The 19,187-nt window shown below is 61.0% G+C and overlaps 1 protein-coding gene across 10 annotated transcripts in view; it reads right to left on the reverse strand.

Moving 5' to 3' along the window:
* Positions 1-1,412: 1,412 nt before the first annotated feature.
* CRTC1 (CREB regulated transcription coactivator 1) overlaps positions 1,413-19,187 on the reverse strand; it is an 80,642-nt gene continuing 62,867 nt past the window's right edge. For 2 of the 10 annotated variants that reach the window (XM_069589031.1, XM_069589030.1), the window contains 9 exons: positions 18,560-18,600; positions 17,865-18,085; positions 13,291-13,424; positions 11,045-11,197; positions 10,886-10,936; positions 8,762-8,866; positions 4,122-4,208; positions 3,389-3,569; positions 1,413-2,128 (listed from right to left, as the gene is read on the reverse strand). In XM_069589031.1, the coding sequence (XP_069445132.1) occupies positions 1,917-2,128; positions 3,389-3,569; positions 4,122-4,208; positions 8,762-8,866; positions 10,886-10,936; positions 11,045-11,197; positions 13,291-13,424; positions 17,865-18,085; positions 18,560-18,600 (1,185 nt within the window). In that variant the 3' untranslated portion in view covers positions 1,413-1,916. Of the gene's footprint in view, positions 2,129-3,388; positions 3,570-4,121; positions 4,209-8,761; positions 8,867-10,885; positions 11,198-13,290; positions 13,425-17,864; positions 18,086-18,559; positions 18,601-19,187 lie in introns of all 10 variants that reach the window. The other 8 variants (XM_069589035.1, XM_069589034.1, XM_069589033.1 and 5 more) reach the window with 5 other exon arrangements.

Consider the following 19,187-nt stretch of genomic DNA (forward strand, 5'->3'; position numbering starts at 1 on the left):
TACATGTAGTTCTTCTTAAAAAAAAAAACCAGAAAACAGTCCCCATTCTTTGCCCCCAGACCCCGCCACCCAGAGGACAGGCCCCTGACCTGGATGGACTGACACTGTGCCCCCAGCCAGACGACAGCGGTGGAGGCCAAGTGACGAAGGACGGGGCTCCCCCTGGGTGTGGCCACCTGGCCACTTGGCTATGTGCTAACAGCCCAGCTGGGGAACAAGAGAGGGTTGGTCACTAGGATCTGGCTCCCACAGACACGAGGCGGTGCTCCGGAGACCCTGCTGGAGGTGGAAATGCACCAGGCAGGGGGGGCCAGCCTGGCTGCCAGGCAGAGGAACAAGAACGAATTCAAAACGCGGTATCAGAGGGAACCACACAGAGGCTCCGGTCCCAGGGCAAAGCAGAATGCGAAACCTGCCCTGCTGCCCGCTTGCGGGGCCTGGAAGGCAGACGGCCGGCCTCCGCTGCACCAGTGAGCCCCGCAGGCGGTCACCTGGGCCTCCTGAGGCACTGTGAGAAGCACCTGGAAACCAGCCTCTGAAACGCACTCTGCTATTTGCCTCCAAAGCCAGCCCTGCCGAAGTGGCCACCGAAGAGATGGTGGGAGAGGATGAATGTTGGCTGGTTCTCGGGGCGGGCTTGCTGAGGACAGGCTCGTCTCTGCGGCGCCTCAGAGCAGAGGCGCCGCAGCTGCCGCCAGCCATGGGGTCTGGGATGGACCCGCCCTGAGGACTGGCTGGCACCTTCAGGAGACCCTTAATGCAAGCCGGGGCTCCTTCCCGGAAGTCGGTTACGAGACCGGAGGGGAGGCACTTCCGGCCGCTGCCGCCAGCTTTCACCGGAGTGTCCGCCCAGTCCAGCCTAACCTCATGTCCTTCTGGTTTGGGATAACGGAGCAAAACTAAAAAGACAGGAGATGCACCTCAGACCTGAGCAGGCAGCAGGCTGCTTCCAGTTAGCTCACAAGTATTATAAGATTGGATTTCTAGAGTAAAAAAAAAAAAACAAACATGCTCTCAGGCAAGCGTTGGCTTGGAGGGGTCAGTCCCTCATCCACAACCGTAATGTAAATACAAACCGAAAGAAACAAACGAAAAGAAGCGCAACGAAAAATGCCCTGGCCGCCCCTCCCCACCCCATTCTTTAAATAACAGAAACAGGGGCCACAGTACAAAGATGGAAACAAGTTGCACGCCCCCCCAAATATCTGCCTCCACGTGCGCCCAGACAGGCTGGGGTGGGGTTTCACAGCACAGGTGGCCGCAGAGGGGCCTGGCCGGAGGGTGGGGGGTGGGCGGGCGAGGCAGGGACCCTGGAGGAGACTTAGCGGCTCCCCGGGCTGTTCACATGTCCACATCCCACCTCCGTGCGATGGATGCTAGCGTTCTGTGTGTGCACAGAAATATAAAAGACAGCAGTCCAAATAGTGTTTATTTCGCTTCACGTCCGCCCCCCTCTCTCTGGCACTTTCTCCCTTCGGCAGGGTGGGGCTGGCTCGCTACCTATCCAAGGGCTGGGGGCGCGGGCAGGTAGGGGGACCAGGGACAGAGGAAGGCAGTGAGAGCTGGACAACAGTCGCAAGATGTACCTCAGCCCACCACCGTCGCGGAGCACGGTGCCCACCGAGGCTGGCAGCCCTGCCCAGCACGCTTTCCGCATCTTACAGGGGATGAGAGAGCAGGGAGGGTCCGCGGGGGCGACGACGCACGGCCTCACGCGGGAGGTGAACGACCGGGGTGGAGGGACGGGGGTGTCGGGCAGGGGGCGCTTGGCGGCATTGCAAGCTCAGAATCACAAGCTCGGCCGTTTGCGAGGGACGGAGCGCCGCTGTCCCCAGGCTCGGGGCGATGCCGTCGGGACCACTGGCCGGCGGGGTGACAGAGCCGGGGGCTGGGCGGCCATGTGCCACGCGACCCACTCACAGACGGTCCATCCGGAAGGTGTCCTCGGTGGCCGGGTCGGCCAGGACCATATCTGGGTCATTGAGCATGTGCAGTCCATCCAGGGTCAGGGGGTCAATCTTGAGTTCGTCCAGGGGGAACTGGTTGTCAGAGTCGAAGCTGACATCACCGACCCCGGCCAGCGTGCTGGTCAGTTCTTTAGAGAGGCTGGGAGGGGACTCTCCTGTCACTGGGGTGGGGGGTACACACAAAAGGCTCAGCTTCGCCCTGGCCCCTGGCACCCCCACTCTGCACCTCCACAGCCCCTGTCGATGCTCAGGCTGCACCTAGAAGCTCACCTGAGTGGTCTGTGCTGCTAAGGACATTTGCAGTGTCTGGGGATATTTTCAGTCGCCACTACTGCAGGGAATGCTACTGGTGTTGGAGTGGAGGCTGGGGATGCGGTGGCGCTGCTCAGCACCCCACAGTGCACAGGGTGGTGCCATCCCACACGTCAGGGTGCCAAGGCCAGGACGCCCTGGGATGAGGTTTGTGACACAAACCAGCGTGACCTGAAGGGAGCAGGGGCCCCTCTGACTCTGCCAGGCAGTCTGCCCTGTGTGCATCAGGGGACTTGGCTGTGGGCCGGAGGGAAGGCCAGGTTTCTCCGCAGAGACCCAGGTTCAAACCTGGGCTCTTGTGAGATCATGGACCTCCGTTTCCCACTCTGGGAAATGGACATGCAAGTTCTAGTCTTTCTGGCCTACTGGACAATCACAGAGGCCTGATCCTTCTCATACAACCTCCAAGGCCAAGGCTTCTACACTCAAGAGTATCTCCTGCAGACTCTGGGTCCAGGCAGGTGGCCCTGAGTCTAGTCCAGGCTGTGGGGGCTCTGGAGAGAGAACCCTCCCATTCTAGAGATGCCAGCGGGACTGCAGAAAGGGTCTCATCCTCAACCCCACGTCAGCCCTGGCTTATGAGGAAACTGCTTCTTCTTTGATAATACCTAGAACCTTCAGGGGCATGACAAAGGGTGCGGAGAGAAGACTGGAAGGTCTGAGCATGGCTGGGTGGAGATGTGTGTGTGTGTGTGTATACGCGCGTGTGTGCCCGGGCACTGTGTGTGTGCGTGCCTGGACACTGTGCTAAAGCTGCTTGGGGATGCCCAACACGGTATGTGTGAGCTCTTGTGTGTGTGTGGCTGCACAGGACAAATCCCACCGGGCATGTTCAGCTACTGGGGCGCACACGCTTGGGCACGGGGTGAAGGGCGGGATGAGTGAGTGGCCCTGTCCCGCCCCTGCTCTGTGTCCCATCCACTGGGCCGAGTCCGGGCCTCAGTATGTGTGCCCCTGGCCTGCACCCCATAAGCCCAGCAGAGTCAAGGGGGGGGGGGGTTCTGGCCTCCGCAGGTCTGCACCGAGGCAGGGGCTCCATCTCCCCCTAGGCTCCCACAGGGACACTGACGTCAGGACCCGCCGGAAGACGCCCAGACGGGTGGCCTCACCTGTGAGGATGATGTTGGGGATGCTGCTGTGGCTGGGGTAGCCGAGCTGCTGCGTGTCCGGCAGGCTCCCGTGGCTGCCTGTCAGGCCCATCATGGCCGCCTGGGAGTAGTTGAGTGTCGAACCTGGGCTGTACAGGCTGCTGGAGCTGATGGCGTTCTCCATCATGTTGAACTGCTCCAGCTGGAGAGGAAGCACAGGGGTGTGAGCCAGCTCCCCCAACGCTGGCCGGCCAGCCTGTGGCTGTCCGGCCCACCCGCCCCATGGGACGCCCAGCACACCCATGCTGGGGGCTGCCAAGCACGAGTCGCCCTGCCTTCGGGTCTCCCCATCTCTGAACCTGCCTGGGCTGGCCAGCACAGGGCCCCGTCCGAGCGTGTGGAGATGGATGGATGGATGGATGGTTGAAATGAGTGAACAGCTCCGGGTAGCAGTCCACCCTTCCCATGCGCACACCCCCTCCACCCTGGGGTCCACGCAAAGCCAGTGCAACCTCCCGGCAAACCCACGTGCACGGCCCACACCAGGGCACCACTGTCAGCCACTGCCCATCCCTGCCAGCGTCCGCCACCTGCCCTTCCTCCCCCTCTGTGGGCGGCCTTGCTTTTCGGGAAGGGTGCAGACACGGGGGGCCAGGCCAAGCCACCCCCTCCAGGGCCGGGGCCGCCGCAGCCTAGGGAGCGGGCCGAGGAGTGGGCGGGGTCTGGCGAGCGTCTGCGGTGGGCGCCCGCTCACCTGGTGGGACAAAGCATTGGCCTGCCTGGCCGCCATCTGCTGCTCATAGAATGAGTCCCCAAACACGCCGCCCAGGGTGGAAGAGTGCTGCAGACGAAAGAGAGGCCCGCTGTCGTCAGGGCTCCCAAACCAGGCAGTGGGGTGAGGCCGCTGGGGGTGGGGGTGGGGGCGGGTGCGGGTGCGCCCGCGGCCGGGCTGCACCCAGGCCCGTCCCCCAGGGCCTCACCGCCGGCCTGGGTTGGGAGAAAGGGGAGGCCTTCGGAACTTCCTGGAAGATGCTCGGAATGTGAGAAGCTGATCCTGTCCATCTCAGGGCCTCTGGGAAAGCCCATGCCCCCTGCGATGGAGGGGTGCACGCCTAAGCTCAGGACGACTGTTCCTTTCCACCACCTGATCCCGGGGGGCCTTTGCACCCCAACTTCCCTCAAAGTCCCATCCCATCTCCTCTCTGTGAGCCCATTTTCATCAGATGGAAGCCAAGGGGCCACAGGGCCCAGGAACCCCTTGTGACAGCCCAGAGGAAAATGTGTGATTGGGGCAGGGCAGGAGGGGCTCTGGATTTCCAGGACGCAATGAGTACCTTGTCAGACAAGGGAGACACGGGACAGAAGGCAGGCCACACATGCGGGCAGGAAGGTTTCACACAGCAGGACGAGACAGGTACACAGAAGGCCCTGCCCCCTGGCCCCCACGGCTGAGAGGGCAGCAAGCCCCACTCCTGTTTGCCCAGTGCCAGCTGGGGCAGAGGGATGGGGCTGCTGGGAAAGCAGCAGGGAGCTCCTGCCCACTCCTGAGATGCTGCCAGCGAGGTGGCAGGAGGGAGTCTGGGGGTACGTAGAGGGGAGCAGAGGCGGAGCTGTGTGCGTGGCCAGCTCACAGCACAGGCAGCAGACCTGGGGAAGCAAGTCCCCAGCCCAGCACGCGTCCAGGTCAGAGTCTTCACACATCACAGACCCTGGACCTCCTCCCTTGGAGTGCCTTGCTCTAGAAAGGTCCCCATGTTCTCCAACAACTACCAAAGCTTGACTCTCAGGCCTCCACTGCAAAGAAGTTGGTCAGAAAACCAGCAGCCACTCTGAGTGTCTAGCGGGCTGAACACAGAAAAGGGACAGCCGGCCATGTGGAAGGCGGGGCGGCTCCTGGGGATGGACATGCCACTAAAACACCACAGAAGAGGTAAAAGCGCTAACAGAGTAAGGAGGGAGAAAAGCTAACGTGGCAAAAGGCCACCTATGCCCTAAAAATCACCGGCTTCAGGTTTGGAAAAGGGGGCGGTGAGGCTGCTGGAGGCGGCAGGTGACCACCTCGGCTGAGGCCGGGGGCATGCCTCTCCGGGGCACCTGACCCTGCGGCCCGGTCCTTGGCCTCAGAGAGCCCCAGCGCACACACAGGAGACCCCAGCTTCTCTTGTAAAGCTGCCATGAGGGTCTGCCAGAAAGGTCTGCTCAGAAGGAACCAGAGAGGGAATGGAATGGGCCCAGTCCCAGCTGCCTCAGGTTCCAGCAGCAGCTAGACAGGTAAGACATCCACACAAGGGCAGGTGTGGCAAGCCGGCTGCCTCGTGCCGCCAGGGGAGATGCTGGCTGGGCTGGGAAGGCGGGGGCTGACCCGGGCCCAGGAGGCTGATGAACGCCTCCTCTGAGATCCAGCTTCAGTGGGAAACCCTGTCTGCCTTCTGCGACGGTTTGCCCCCAAGCAAAGCCCCTGAATGGGGCTGAAGGGCCTCCCAGGGCCATCTTCACATCTGAGCGAGCAGCCTTCTTCCCCTGCTGGCGCACAATGGATGAACAGACAAACGGACACACAGACACGGGCGTGATGAGACAGCAACTTTCTCTCTGCTCAGGACGGACCACTCTGGTCCAGGCAAACCTCTCCCAAGAGAGATCTGTTCCACTGTAACCTTCCTGTGCCGCCTCATGCACGAGAAGGGCCGCTACTCAGAGACCAGCCCAGGCAGGCTGCCTGCCCTGGCTTCTCCTGCCTGGAGCAGCATCTCCCGTTCCCACAGCCCTCCAGCATCACGTGACAAGACCAGACGCAAGCACGCAGAGCCCACAGGATGGACGGGGAGCGCGCGGACACCAGGCTGGCCCTCGGCGTGCCCTGAGCTCACCGCGCCTTTCCCGTCTTCTGCAGAGCCAGGGGAGAGTCCCAGCCCCTGGCTGCCGTGGGTGGTAGAGCGAGAGGCCCTCTTGTGTCAGTGAGCCTCAAGAACAGCCTCAGGTCCCCCCAAGGGGAAGGCCACTGTCCTGACACACAGGGCCTGGCTCGGGGCGTGCTGAGAGCCTGGCAGACAGGGAGAGCGGGGCACGCCCCCCACGGCCCTGCCTGAAGGAACAACCCCTTCTGCTCTGCCCGGGAAGGATGAGACGTCAGGGACTTGGGCGCTGCAGTGACTCCTGAAGTCTCTCGACTTGGTGACATTTTGGGGATGGGGTGGCCGGGTCCTGGGGAGGCTTCACTGCTATGGCAAGAAGCTTTGGTCCCAGATGTCAGCTTTTCAGGAACCCCTTACCTGATGGCGGGTTCTGGACAGAATGCAGCCCAAAGGGGAGCAGCACCAAGGGGGATTCTGAGGAACGTGCGTGTGTGTGTGTGTGCGCAAGTGTGCGTGTGTGTGTGTCACAGATCATCGGGGAACCTGCGTGTGTGTGTGACTGGGGACCTGTGTTGTGTGGGTATGTGTGTCAGGGATTGGGGACCTGTGTGTGTGCATGTGTGAGATTGGGGACCTGTGCTCTGCGTATGTCAGGGAACCTGTGTACGTGTCAGGGAACGTGTGTGTGTGTGTGTCAGGGACTGGGGACCTGTGTTGTGTGTCTGTCAGGAAACCTGTGTGTGTGTGTGTGTGTGTGTGTGTGTGTGAGGGATCAGGAACCTGTGCTGTGTGTGTCAGGGAACCTGTGTGTGTGTGAGACTGGGGACCTGTATTTGTGTGCCAGGGAACCCTGTGTGTATGTCAGGGATCGGGGACCTGTGTGTCTATGTGTGTCAGGGATTGGGAACCTGTGTGTGTGTGCGTAAGTCAGGGATCAGGAACCTGTGCTGTGTGTGTGTGCGTGTCAGGGAACCTCTGTGTGTGTGCGTGTCAGGGATCAGGAACCTGTGTGTGTGTGAGACTGGGAACCTGTATTTGTGTGCCAGGGAACCTGTGTGTGTGTCAGGGATCGGGGACCTGTGTGTGTGTGTGTGTCAGGGAACCCCTGTGTGCGTGTGTGTCAAGGAACCTGTGTGTGTGTGTGTGTGTGTGTGCGTGTGAGGGAACCCGTGTGCATGTGTGTGTATGTCAGGGGACCTCTGTGTGCGTCAGAGATCAGGAACCCGTGCTGTGTGTGTGTCTGTGTGTGTGCATGTCAGGGAACCCGTGTGTGCGTGCGTGTGTCAGGGATTGGGAACCTGTATGTGTGGGTCAGGGAACCTCTGTGTGTGTGTGCGTGTGTGTCAGCGATCGGGAACCTGTGCTGTGTGCGTCTGTGTGTGTCAGGGAACCTCTGTATGTGTGCGTGTGTGTGTCAGCGATCGGGAACCTGTGCTGTGTGGGTATGTATGTTTGTGTGTGTGTGTGTCAGGGAACCTCTGTATGTGTGCGTGTGTGTGTCAGTGATCGGGAACCTGTGCTGTGTGTCAGGAAACCTGTGCTGTGTGTGTGTGTGTGTCAGGGAACCTGTGCCGTGTGTGTGCGTGTGTCAGCAATCGGGAACCTGTGCTGTGTGTCAGGAAACCTGTGCTGTGTGTGTGTGTGTGTGTGTGTCAGGGATCGGAAACCTGTGCTGTGTGTCAGGGAACCTGTGCCGTGTGTGTGCGTGTGTCAGGGATCGGAAACCTGTGCTGTGTGTCAGGGAACCTGTGCCGTGTGTGTGCGTGTGTCAGCAATCGGGAACCTGTGCTGTGTGTCAGGGAACCTCTGTGTGTGCACGTGTGTGTCAGCGATCGGGAACCTGTGCTGTGTGTGTGCGTGTGTGTGTGTGTCAGGGGCCAGGGTCCCCTGCGCTGACTTGTATGAAGGGAACCTGATTTAACGGACACGCTCTAGTCCTGCCGGCTGTCAAGGGTGAGCCTCGGGCTCCTCATTCATGTGAAGAGGACGAGGACCTTGGATGGGCCGCCAGGCCACTCAGAGAAGCTTCCCAGGCTGGAGGCCTAGAGGTGAGAGACACACCTTCACAAGGGGTGGAGGGCACTGAGAAGCAGAGCCCCCGCACAGGCTGGCTGTCACTCAGCTGTTCCCCAAAGTGTGGGGAGCACTCCCCCACCTGCAGAAGCCTGGAAGCAGGAGGTCTTGGGGGCAGACATGGGCAGGGACGGAGCACAGGCTGCTGGAACCCTGCTCCGAGCCGCACGCTGGGGTGAAGCTGGCACCGGTGTCACTGACATGAATGGGGAGCCCGCCACCCAGAGCGGGGGCTCAGCAGACTCCAGACGTGCTGTGGGAACGTGACAGCTCTAGGGGGAGGGTGCCTTCTCCTTGGCCACTGCGTAGGATGGCTGCGCCTCACCAGTCCCCACCCCGATGGAGTGAACAAGATGGGCTGGAGTGAGACCGGAGGCACAGATGCTGGACAGGTGCACAGGGGCCACGCTGGGGGCGCCAGCCAGGCTGGAGTTGGGGGCGGGGAGGAGGGGGCGGCGTCCCTTACTTGCGGGGAGCTCCCAGGGGAGAAGCCTTGATTGGAGACGGGCGAGGTGGGAGACTGGTTGGCTGGGGAGCCGGCGCTAGTGCGGTACTGCTGCAGAGCTGGTGCCTACGACGACAGACACGTCAGGACGCTCGCAGGGCCCCGGGCCTGGCCGCCCCCGGCCCAGTGCCTGGCGAGGCCCCCACCCTTCAGGCAAGCAGAATACCGGGCATCTGTGGGAGGGCACCTGAGCCCTGGGCCGGAAAGGGGCCCGGCCTCCAAACCCAAGTCTGGGAGGGGTACGAGCACACGGTCAGAGTCCAGAACCCAGCCTCTCAGAGTTGCCTTGGGGGCTATGGAAGGGCAGAGGGGTCGGCCTCTACTCAGCAGGTTTAGAGCACCCACAAGAAGGCACACCAGTACCCACACACACATGCACACAGCTGTGCACACACCCGCACACACGCTCGGGCAGGGAAGGCCCCAGGCGAGTGAGACGCCTCGCGCGACAGCAGCACTGGGTGCAGAGGAGGGATCCTGGTGCCCGGCGGCCACTAGCACCCGTGTTGCTTGGGACCGGCCCTCTGGGTAATGCACAGATTTCTAAAGGGCAGCCACCTCCTCACTTGAACGACAAAGGGTCTTGGCGTCTCACCAGACCCCTGGGGGCCAAGACCCGCTAGGCCAGGACCTGAATCTAGTCCCTGCTCTGGTCCCACTCAGGGCAGCCCTGCTGTGTGTCTCTCGGCAAGCTGTTTGACCTCTCTGAGCCTGCCATTTAATGAGACCCAGCTGGCTGGCTCAGGGCCCCCTAAGTACTGCGTCTCCTTCATTTCTTCAGCGGCCCGAGAAGTTTGGAATAGGGGTTGAGCCCAGACAGGGCAGGGAGCTCACGCAGCAGGGTTTGAGTGTCCGAGACACAGCATGGTCGCTTGGCAGTGACCAGCTCAGGTCTTCTTGGGGTTGGGAAGATGAAAATGATCAGAGGGACATTCTCCTCACTTGAGCGGGTATGTGGAAGCTCACAGAGGCCGCCCCTGGAGCCCGAGCCCCGAGCGTGCCAGCTCCCGTCGGGGTGGTGGGTGGATTACCCCACTACAGGGTCCTGATTCGAGAGCTTGGCTTGGATACCCCATGCCTCCACTGTCCCTCCAGCTCCACCGCAAGGTTCTGCCACTGCAGGGTGTCATGGGACGGGGTGCCCCAGGCAGCTCCACCATCAGAGCCACCCTCGTAACTGCTGTGTCTCTGCCAAAGGCAAGGTTTGGGTGCAGTCCCGTCCTGGGGACCCCTGAGGTCTACCCTCTGAGGGATCAGAACAGCTTGGAGGTGTGAGCCTCCCCCTGTTCGGGGACCTGCCGGCCCTGTCCGGCCCAGGAGGCTTGTTCTTTACAGAACACACAGTGTTCTGATGACATGTACCCTGGGGCTGCTGGCCATGGGCCAAGTGAGCAGGGAGGGCTGGCTGGGCCCCCAGCATGCGTCCGTTTCTCTGAATGTGGCCAAAGGTAGCTGTCACCACTCCCTTCCCACCAGGGCAACCTAAATAAAAGTCTGAACAGACAAGAAGGTTTGCAGGTGCTGTCAAACCGCCCCCAAAGCTAGCATTTGTTACCCTGCGCCTGGTCCCAGGCAAGGGGGTCCCACGGGCTGAGCTGCAGGCCCTGGGCCCAGGACACCGTGCTGTAAGAACCGCAGAATTGGTTTCACACCTTCTATTCCTCCCAGGTCATCTCTACCACTCTGGCTCCTGGAAGTCCATTCCCCAGCCCCTGCAAGCTGTGTGCGCCCTGCCTCTGAGGAAGCCTTGGGTGGGAAGGGCTGAAGGGGGCATCCAGGCCCATGGGAGAGGGACACAGGGTGGCCCATGCCGCGTGAAGTTTGGGGCACCTGACCCTGCTCATGAATCAGTTTCCCCACCTCTGTGAGGAGGACAAACTTGGCTTGAGGACTTCAGGCAGAATTCCCCGTTGAGCCCCTGGCCACAGACAGCGTGTGCCTCTGCTCCGACCCCTGGCCAAGCTGGCCTCAAAACAGAGCCTCGAGGTGGCTGCAGATAAAGCCAGGAGCCTTGATGCCCCCCAGCCCCCAGGTTCCTCCTGCACAAGCCCCCCCCGCCCCAAGCCAGGCCCCTTCCCGCCTTACCGAGGCAATGTCGATCCCCATCGGTGACTGGCCCGCGTTCTCTGGGGGGGACTGGGGGAGAGAGGACGGTACCGTGACCGCGAGCGGGGGCAGCTGGGGCCCCCGTGTCAGGCTGGCACTCGGCATCAGGGAGCCGCCCTGGGGGAGGCCGACAGGCACCTGCGGGGGCTGGGGGGGCGGCTGCTGCTGGGAGGCTGGCGGCGGGGGCGGCGGGGGCTGAGGCTGGGGTGGCGGCGGCTGCTGAGAGCCCGCCTGGCTGAAGAATGCGTAGGGCAGCTGCTGCTCCAGAGACAGGGCGTCCATGGCCACGGCCTGGAGGGGGAGGAGGGCGTCAGGCAGGAGGCGCGCTCAGAGGTGGGGGCCCCACAGCCCGGCGCGCGTGGTGGCGAAGTGATGGACAGACCAAAGGGCGTCCCGACTCTGGACTGGGGCAGCAAAGGCTGAGTGGGCAGGCCTCCCCCAAGGGCCACGGAGGATGGGCTGCAGCTGGGTGGGCCTGCCCTCAGCGAGGTTTTCTCCCCACATGCCAATAGGGGGCACCAGTTTCCATATCTGCAGACAGAATCCTCTCCTCCTCTGGCCCTTTGAGCTGGAGCTTCCCTGCTGTAGGCAGGCATGGGGCATACACTGGGGAGCTCAGTGGGGAGCCAGCACCTGGCCCCTGTGGAGTCCTGTAAGGGGAAGGAACCCCCTCTAAGCCACCTGCAGCCAAGGGGAGGCTGGTGAGGAAGGCGCTGGCGCGGTCACTGGGCAATGACCAGCTCTGGGCTCCCTTAAGAGTTGGAAAGAAGAAAACAACCAGAGAGAAGTCTTTAACACTCATCCACCCACATGGGCAGCTCCCCAGGCAGCCAAGGGCTCCTGCCTTCTGAGGGAGACTGGAAGTGTCCAGGGCTGCAGGATATAAACGCTAAGCGGAAAGCCTGGACTCCCATTAGCCGGTAGGCAGTTTGTGAACAGAGAGGAGTTTTCGAAAGAAGGCAGGCATCAGGGGTGGGGCGTGGCGGGGAAGGGAGATGAGGCTGGGGTCCCCCAGATGGAGAGACAGAAGACGGTGCCATGAGGAAACATCCTCGGCTCTGGCTCCTGATCTGAACAAGAACTAGATAAGAGGCTCTTAACCTGGTGGGAGAACAGGGCCCAGGCCAGGCATGGGAAGATGTATTAACAGAAGAACTATTGTTAAATTTCATCTTAGGTGGACAAGACCATCAAGGTCATGTTAAAAACACACACACACAAAACATTATCTATTAGGGACTATAAAACAGTCAACATGGAGAAATTCCTCAGAACACACAAACTACTAAAATGGACCCAAGAATCTGGAAAAGGAACTCTGAGTATCAAGGGAGAAGTCAGATCAGGCACCACAAACTTTCTAATGCAGATCCGTCAAGACTGCGGCACCTACACTGAATTCTACCAAACATTCCAAGAAGTAACATCGATGCTTCTCGAACTCTTCAAAAAAAACAGAAGAGGAGAGAATACTTCCTAATGTTTCCAGGAGCCTGGGCTAAGTAAAAAAGATAAGATTCCAACTGCAGAAATAAGAAAAGAAAAGGGGAATGTAACTTGACAGAAATTAAAAGGATTATGAAAGAGTGGGCTTCCCTGATAGCTCAGTTGGTAAAGAATCCAACTGCAATGCAGGAGACTCTGGTTCGATTCCTGCAACGGGAAGATCAGCTGGCAAAGGGATAGGCCACCCACTCCAGTATTCCGGCCTGGAGAATTCCATGGACTGTATAGTCCCATGGGGTCGCAGAGTCAGACACGACTGAGCGACTTTCACACACACTGCCTACAAACGGGCTTCCCAAGTGGTGCTAGTAAGTAAAGAATCCGCCTGCCACTGCAGGAGACTCAAGAGATAAGGGTTCAATCCCTGGGTCAGGAAGATCCCCTGGAGAAGGGAAATGGCACCCCACTCTAGTATTTTTCATTGGAGAATCCCACAGACAGAGAAGCCTGGTGGGCTGCAGTCCATGGGGTTGCAAAGAGTCGGACAGGACTGGGTGACTTAACCCACAGACACTGCCTATGAACAGCAACGTGCCAGCATGGGGGACAACCTTGATGAAACGGACCAATTCCTAGACACAATCTACCCAAGAAGCAGGTGAAGGAAACCTGGTAAAGAAAAAAAGACTCTCTAAATATAACATTTTGAGAGTTGGGACATGCCAACGAGCTCCTAAAGAAGAGACTAGCATACTAAAGAGTGGCCAGTCACACAGGCACAATCTATCAGCCGAGATGAACCCAGGGGACTCTTTGAAAATTAGACCACAAAAAAGCAAAAAAAAAAAAAAAAAAAAGGAAGATTTTTAGAGGAGCCTAAAGCCTCCCAGAGAGGCACAGTTGGGCCCCACCTCCCCTGCCCCACTGAGCCCTCGCACCTGAGTGATGGGTGACAACGGGGACAGGGTGGGCGACACCTGCTGGGCCTGCTGCCGCCTCGCCTCTGTGCTCAGCGACAGTGGGCTGACGCCGGCCGGCCGGTGCTGCGGTGAGGAGCCAGGCGTGCTCAGCCCTGAAAGGGAGGGAGGGTGGGTGTGACGCCAGCCACTGCGATGCGGGCAGGAGGCACTCACACACGAAAGGTCACTGCTGAGGACAGCCCATTCATTCAGACAGGTACCAGCAAGCGCATCCGGATCGCCAAACCCGGGGTGCCCCCTCTGAGGCCCTGGGGCCCTGACCTGAGGCTCCCCCAGCGCGGCATGGGCTCCCACCTCCAGTGCTGGCCAGCACGCTCCCCAGTGATCCTGCCATCCCCCCAGGAGGGGCGTGTCCCATAGGCCCAGCCAATCAGCACTTCCCCCGCTCTGGGCTACCATATGATTGGCTCCTGGATGGACACATGACCAGGCGGGCCAACCGAGATCCTGCCCAGGGGCTTTTGATGGAATTCCAGGAAGGGAGGTCGAGTTGTGTGAGGGGTAACCACGAGGGAGCTGAGGGGCAGAAATAGCACCTGAGCCCCAGAGGCAGCCATGCTGGCACTTCCTGGTTTCAGGAGACAATGAATCCCCTCCCTTTTCTTTTTGCCTAAAATAGCTTGCGTTTGATTGGCTCCACAAGCAAGCCGGTCTTGCCTGATGCTCCATTTTCTTCCTGAACCTCATCGTTCTCTTCCTCATCCCTCCCCAGGACTGCTCCTTCGGATAGCTCTCCTCTTGGCCGCTTCCCACAGAGGGCACATCCACAACCTTCTCCCCCGCCTCCCACGCACTTGCCACACTGCAGCACCAACCCCACTACAGTGACCCCACTAGAATAACTCAGTTACTTTTATCTGTTTCCCGCTGGAGCGCTCCAGATCGCCCCTTCCTTCCCTCACTCTGGCCCCCTCCCCCAGCAAGCTGATCCCTGGATGTGTCTGTTGTGAAGGAGCCAAGCGAGGTCAGGTTCAGTGTGGCAGCAGCTGGGGCCTGCTGGCTGGTCTTGGGGTACAGGGCCGGGAAAGCACAGGCCCCCTGACGCTCGGAGCAGGAGGGGTGCCCTGGGGGCCTGGCCTGATGCCCCCAGACTGTTTCCTTGTCCCTTCCAGTTCACCGTGAGGCCCCAGTGAGGCGCTGAGCAGGCTTGGAAGACAGTCTGGCTTGCAGTCAAGGCCAGGTGAAGTTGCCTGACTCACCAGGGGAGCTGGGCCCAGCCCGTGGAGGGCACCAGATCAACTTTATTCCAGCCGATGAGGTGGCAGGTTCAAGGGTGGATGAGGGTACAGCCCGCACACACTCCGGAAGGAAGATGACAGGCAGCCTTCCCTCCAGCCCGAGGCAGCTGTTCGCTGGGGCCGTGTCATCGGTGCAGGGCGAGCCCAGTCATGCCTGCACTTCCCTCTCAGATGCCCTGGTGGCTCCACTCAGCTGGACCCCGAGGTGGGCGGCGGGGCTGACACTGCAGCAAAGCCCCCGGGGGCCAGTTTTCACACAGACCCTGGGCCCAGAATCAGGCTGCTGCCAACACAGCAGAGTCAAGGGAGCCATGCACAGAGGCCCGGGCGGGTGGCGTCTGGAAGACGCCCGCTGAGGGCGCCCTAGAGTCAGGACCCTGTGCTGCCCCCTCGTCTTCTCCAAGCATCCAGCACTCCACTCGTCCAGCAGGCCAAGGGATGCTTGTTGCCCTCAGCAGGAGCGGATGTCGGGAACTGATACGCACGAGAGGCAGATGCCAGGGGTGAGTAGGCTGGAGGGACGACAGGGCCAGCAGAGGCCTGCCGCCAACCAGAGAGCTCAAGTCCCTCTGAGGTGCAGGACCTTGGCCCACCACACTGGGCCTGATTCTTCCAGTGAGGCCCGAAATCCAGGTTTCTACATGCATGTTTGAATGTCCATTCAAAGCATCACACACACAGTCGGAGGCCAGCCAAAACACACTGGGCGGTTAGGCTGCCCGCCTCTAACGTCTGTGCTGAACACAAGGGAGGTTTTTAATCCTCTGCCTGGCTGCAGTGAGCTCCGGGCCTCACAGGAGGGCAGGCACCACCCCCGAGACACCGGCTGGGCCGAGGGGAGCCTTGCTGCTGAATTCCTTCAGACAACCTGGATCACCTTTGGGAAAAGAAGTGGGGCCAGCTGGCAGGCAGGCCAAGCGTGGGCAGGGAGAGCTGCCAGGGGAGGGCAGGATAGGTGGCGGGAGCCTGGCCTGGAGGCATGTAAGCCCTCTGTGCGGGGCTGGCTGGCCCCAGAGGTGTGCTGTGAGGGAGGACCCCAGCCTGCCCACCTCCCACGCACGGGCAACGACTTTAGCAAACGTGGAAGGAGAGAGAGGGGCCTTCTTCTTCCTCCCTGTCCTGACTGCAGGGTGGGCCGGACAGGCAGGGGGAGGGGGCGGGCTCCACGTGTGCCAGGGGCCGGGTGGCTGCTCTGCTTGATGTAAAACGCGCCAGGGAAAACAAGGCCTCGGCCAGGCAAGCTGCCGTGGAGTGGCAGGTTCGCAAACAACCGAACACATGTCAGACATTACTGGGCCGATGCGCCGAGCCAGGCAGGCTGGGGTGTGGGCCCCGCTCGGGGTCTGCACTCGGTCCTGCATCTATGGTTTTCACATGTGTTGTGTTTTCTGTGCTTGTTTAGACTCAGCTCTGGCTGAAGTGCGTGGCTCCTAGGCGAGTGCTGGGGCTGCGGGTGGGGGCGGGGCTGCCAAGGACCCTCGGGCAGAGGGGGTGGTGCTCTGGAGGCTGCTGCAAGGCATGAGGAGAAAAACAGGGGCCAGGAAACAGTGAGCCGGCGTGGGGGGCCCACCCTAGCAGCCCCAGAGGCGACCTTCCAATTTCTCGCCTTGCACAGGCATGTGGGCACTGCCCACCCACTGGTCTCTTGGAGGGCCCAGGATCTTGGGGTCCCCTGAAACTACTTGTTTTGTGTTCCGGGCCTTCCCTGGAAGAGGGGGACAGGGGCATGGCCAGGGCAAGTGTCTTCTGCCTGATGGCTGAGCCAGCTTTTCGCTTTAACACCTAGGGAGCGTGTACCGCCCTCAACAACCCTCACCTGCCCCCAGCCCTGTCCGCATCAAACCCAGTAATGACTCCGGGTTCCTTGCTCTCCTTCACTCCCAACTCCACCTGGCTGCAAGGCTGGCCCACTTCACCCCGAAACCTCTCTGCACAGCTGCCCACGGGGCTCCGCCCTGGCCCAGGGGCTGCCGCCCATTCTTTACAGTCGGCTTCCCCAGAGGAATTGCGGCCAATGTGAGTCTGAGTGTGTGATTCTCAGAAAATCCTGCGTGGCACCGCCCAGCAGGGGGGAGCGAGGGGTGGAGGTGCAATGGGTCTGTGGACCAGGTGAGCGTGGGGCCCAGGCTGTGGCTCTGGGGCTGAAGGAGGGCATGATGAGGTGGTGCTTATCAACCACTGAGTCCCAACACATGTGGGGACACGTGTGAGTCCCCATGGCCCCTCTTGCCTGTCCCGCCACCAGGCTGCTGGGGGACTGCCCCTTCTCCCTGTATGCAAACCCACACCAGCAGTCAGCATGGGTCCAGGGGTCACAGCAAGGACGTGTGAGATCAAGGCCCAGCCCAGGGGATGATGAGAGCAAAGCAGTGACTTGACAACAGCTGGGTGAGGGCGGAAAAGCCACTCGGTGTGAGAAGGGGCAGGTCATGCAGGGGGTCAGGAAGCCTGCAGAAGGGAGAGCGGGTGTCTGGGCAGGGGATGGGGGGGAGGAGCTGGAGGGGGGGGTCTCTGGGGGAGGGGCAGCATGTGCCAGGGTGCCCTGTGTAAGCTCACTGGCTGGAGAGGAGTCGGGGTGGGGAGCAGGATTAGGGGGCTCCCAGGGGCCTGAAGCTTTCTCTAGGAGGAAACTGGAGACCTGTGCAAGGGCCTGACCAAAAGAGAGTCGCGAGCTGATGGCCATTCTGGGTGGGGGAGGGGTGGGGGACCCATCACGTGGGGGCCACAGAGGGGAGTCTGGGGTCCTAAGTCACAGGGGCACAGTGCCACTGGAAGTCCTCAGGAGAGACAGGGCCAGGGTGGCACTGGGGGTTTCTGGGACACTGGGACCGTGAAATATCCTCAGGGGTGGATGGCTGCGCAGTATGGAGAGGTATGGAGAGCTGGCCGGGCTGGAGTGTCCTAAGCTGGCAGTCACAGTGAGGCACGGGGAGCGGGGAGGGAGGTGAGAAGGGGGAGGGAAGCGGTCGGGGCAGGGCGAAGAACGGATCAGGCCTGTCCCTCGATGAGGGGGGCACATGGGGAAAGCCTGGCCCACTCCAACTCCCTGAAGCCCCCAATACGCCCTAAGAACCGTGTCCAATCCCTGGGGGCATGTGCCTTCCCCGCCCCAGGCCTCTGCCCAGATGCCCTTCCCCTTGGGTCGGCCTGGCAGCCCCAAATCCCCACGGTGGACTCTGCCCTCGACCCCCATGAGCTGGCTCAGCCCTCACTCACACACAGATGCGCGCGCACGCCATCCTCACTGGAGGGGCAGCCGGGTCGGGCGGGGCGCCCGCCGCCCGGCCAGCTTACCCTGGCCGGCAGCACCGATGCCCAGGTGCGTCAGGTTGGCTGCCAGGTTGCCGGTGCTGCTGGAGCTGCTCAGCGCGGGGAAGGTGGGCTCCTCAGGGTCCAGCGGGGTCGGGAGGGGGGAGGGGAAGTGGATGTTGGTCAGGTCAGGCAGGGAGCCCCCCGTGTTGTGGGTGGCGGGGATCAGGGCTGTAGTGTTTTCCTGGTCGGCAGATGGAAAGATGCTGGGGGGAAAGGCCAGACAGAGGGGAGGTGAGCTCTCAGGACGGCGGCTGGCCTGTTCTCCCCCAGAAGCTGTGGTGGGGGCAGGAGAAGGCTGGTTACAAAAAAAAAAAATCAGCAGGTGCAAAATGACACCCCACAATGAGGCGCTGCTCTGCTGGAGAAACAGCTACCAGCACCTCCAGTGGAAACTGAGGAAGAGGCTGGTGGCTCGGGGCTGGGGGGAAGGGCTTCCCACTGACCAGAAAGGGGTGTGTCTGAGGTGCAAGGGTGCTGGGGCTAGGGAAGGGGCTCCGTCATCTGAGGCAGGCAGGGGCAGGAGTGTCCCCCAGCGTGGGGCTTGCTGGGTGGCCGCCAGCAGCACAGAGCCCTTCTTATCAGGAGGTATGGCCTCATGAGTGGATGAGAAGACCTGGGGTTGTCCAAGCAGCCCTTGGTGGCCTTGGGCACACAGGGTGGGCCCTGCTGAGACTTACTTGATTCCAGGAACCTCGCAGGACTTGGGCCTGGGCCCCGTCTGAAAGAGAAGACAGCAGAGCCTGAGCCGGCTTCCTCACATGCACTGCGCCCCCTCACAGTATGGCTGACCTCCCTACAAGGGCTAAGAAGTACTCCACAAGAACTGAGTTTACTGGGACTTCCCTAGTGGTCCGGTGGCTAACAATCCAGTGGCAATGCAGGGGACACAGGTTCGAACCCTGGCCTGGAAACTCAGATCCTACATGCCATGTGGCAACTAAGCCCATGAGCCCTGGAGCCTGTGCCGCGCAACAAGAGAAGCTACTGCCGTGAGAAGCCTGCATGCAGCGACAAAGACCCAGCGCAGCCAAAATTCAAGACTAATTTAAAAAAAGAAGAAAGTGTAGTCTCAGATAAAGAGTATATGGCCCCAAAGGACAGGAGGAGGGGCTGCCCCAGACATACCCAGGGGCAAACCAAGAACTGTGTGGAGATGGCTTTCCTACAGCCCCCTCCCGGCTTCACTCTACCTGGTAAAATGGGCATGGACCAGGGGTGGTGTGGTCTCGTCAGAGCAGGCACTGGGGAAGCAGAGGAATCCTGCCCACTCTTCACATCCAAATCCCCTGGGGCTGTACCATGGGT

The sequence above is a fragment of the Ovis canadensis genome, chromosome 5 (genome assembly GCF_042477335.2).
Source record: "Ovis canadensis isolate MfBH-ARS-UI-01 breed Bighorn chromosome 5, ARS-UI_OviCan_v2, whole genome shotgun sequence".
In the NCBI taxonomy this organism is placed as follows: Eukaryota; Metazoa; Chordata; class Mammalia; order Artiodactyla; family Bovidae; genus Ovis; species Ovis canadensis.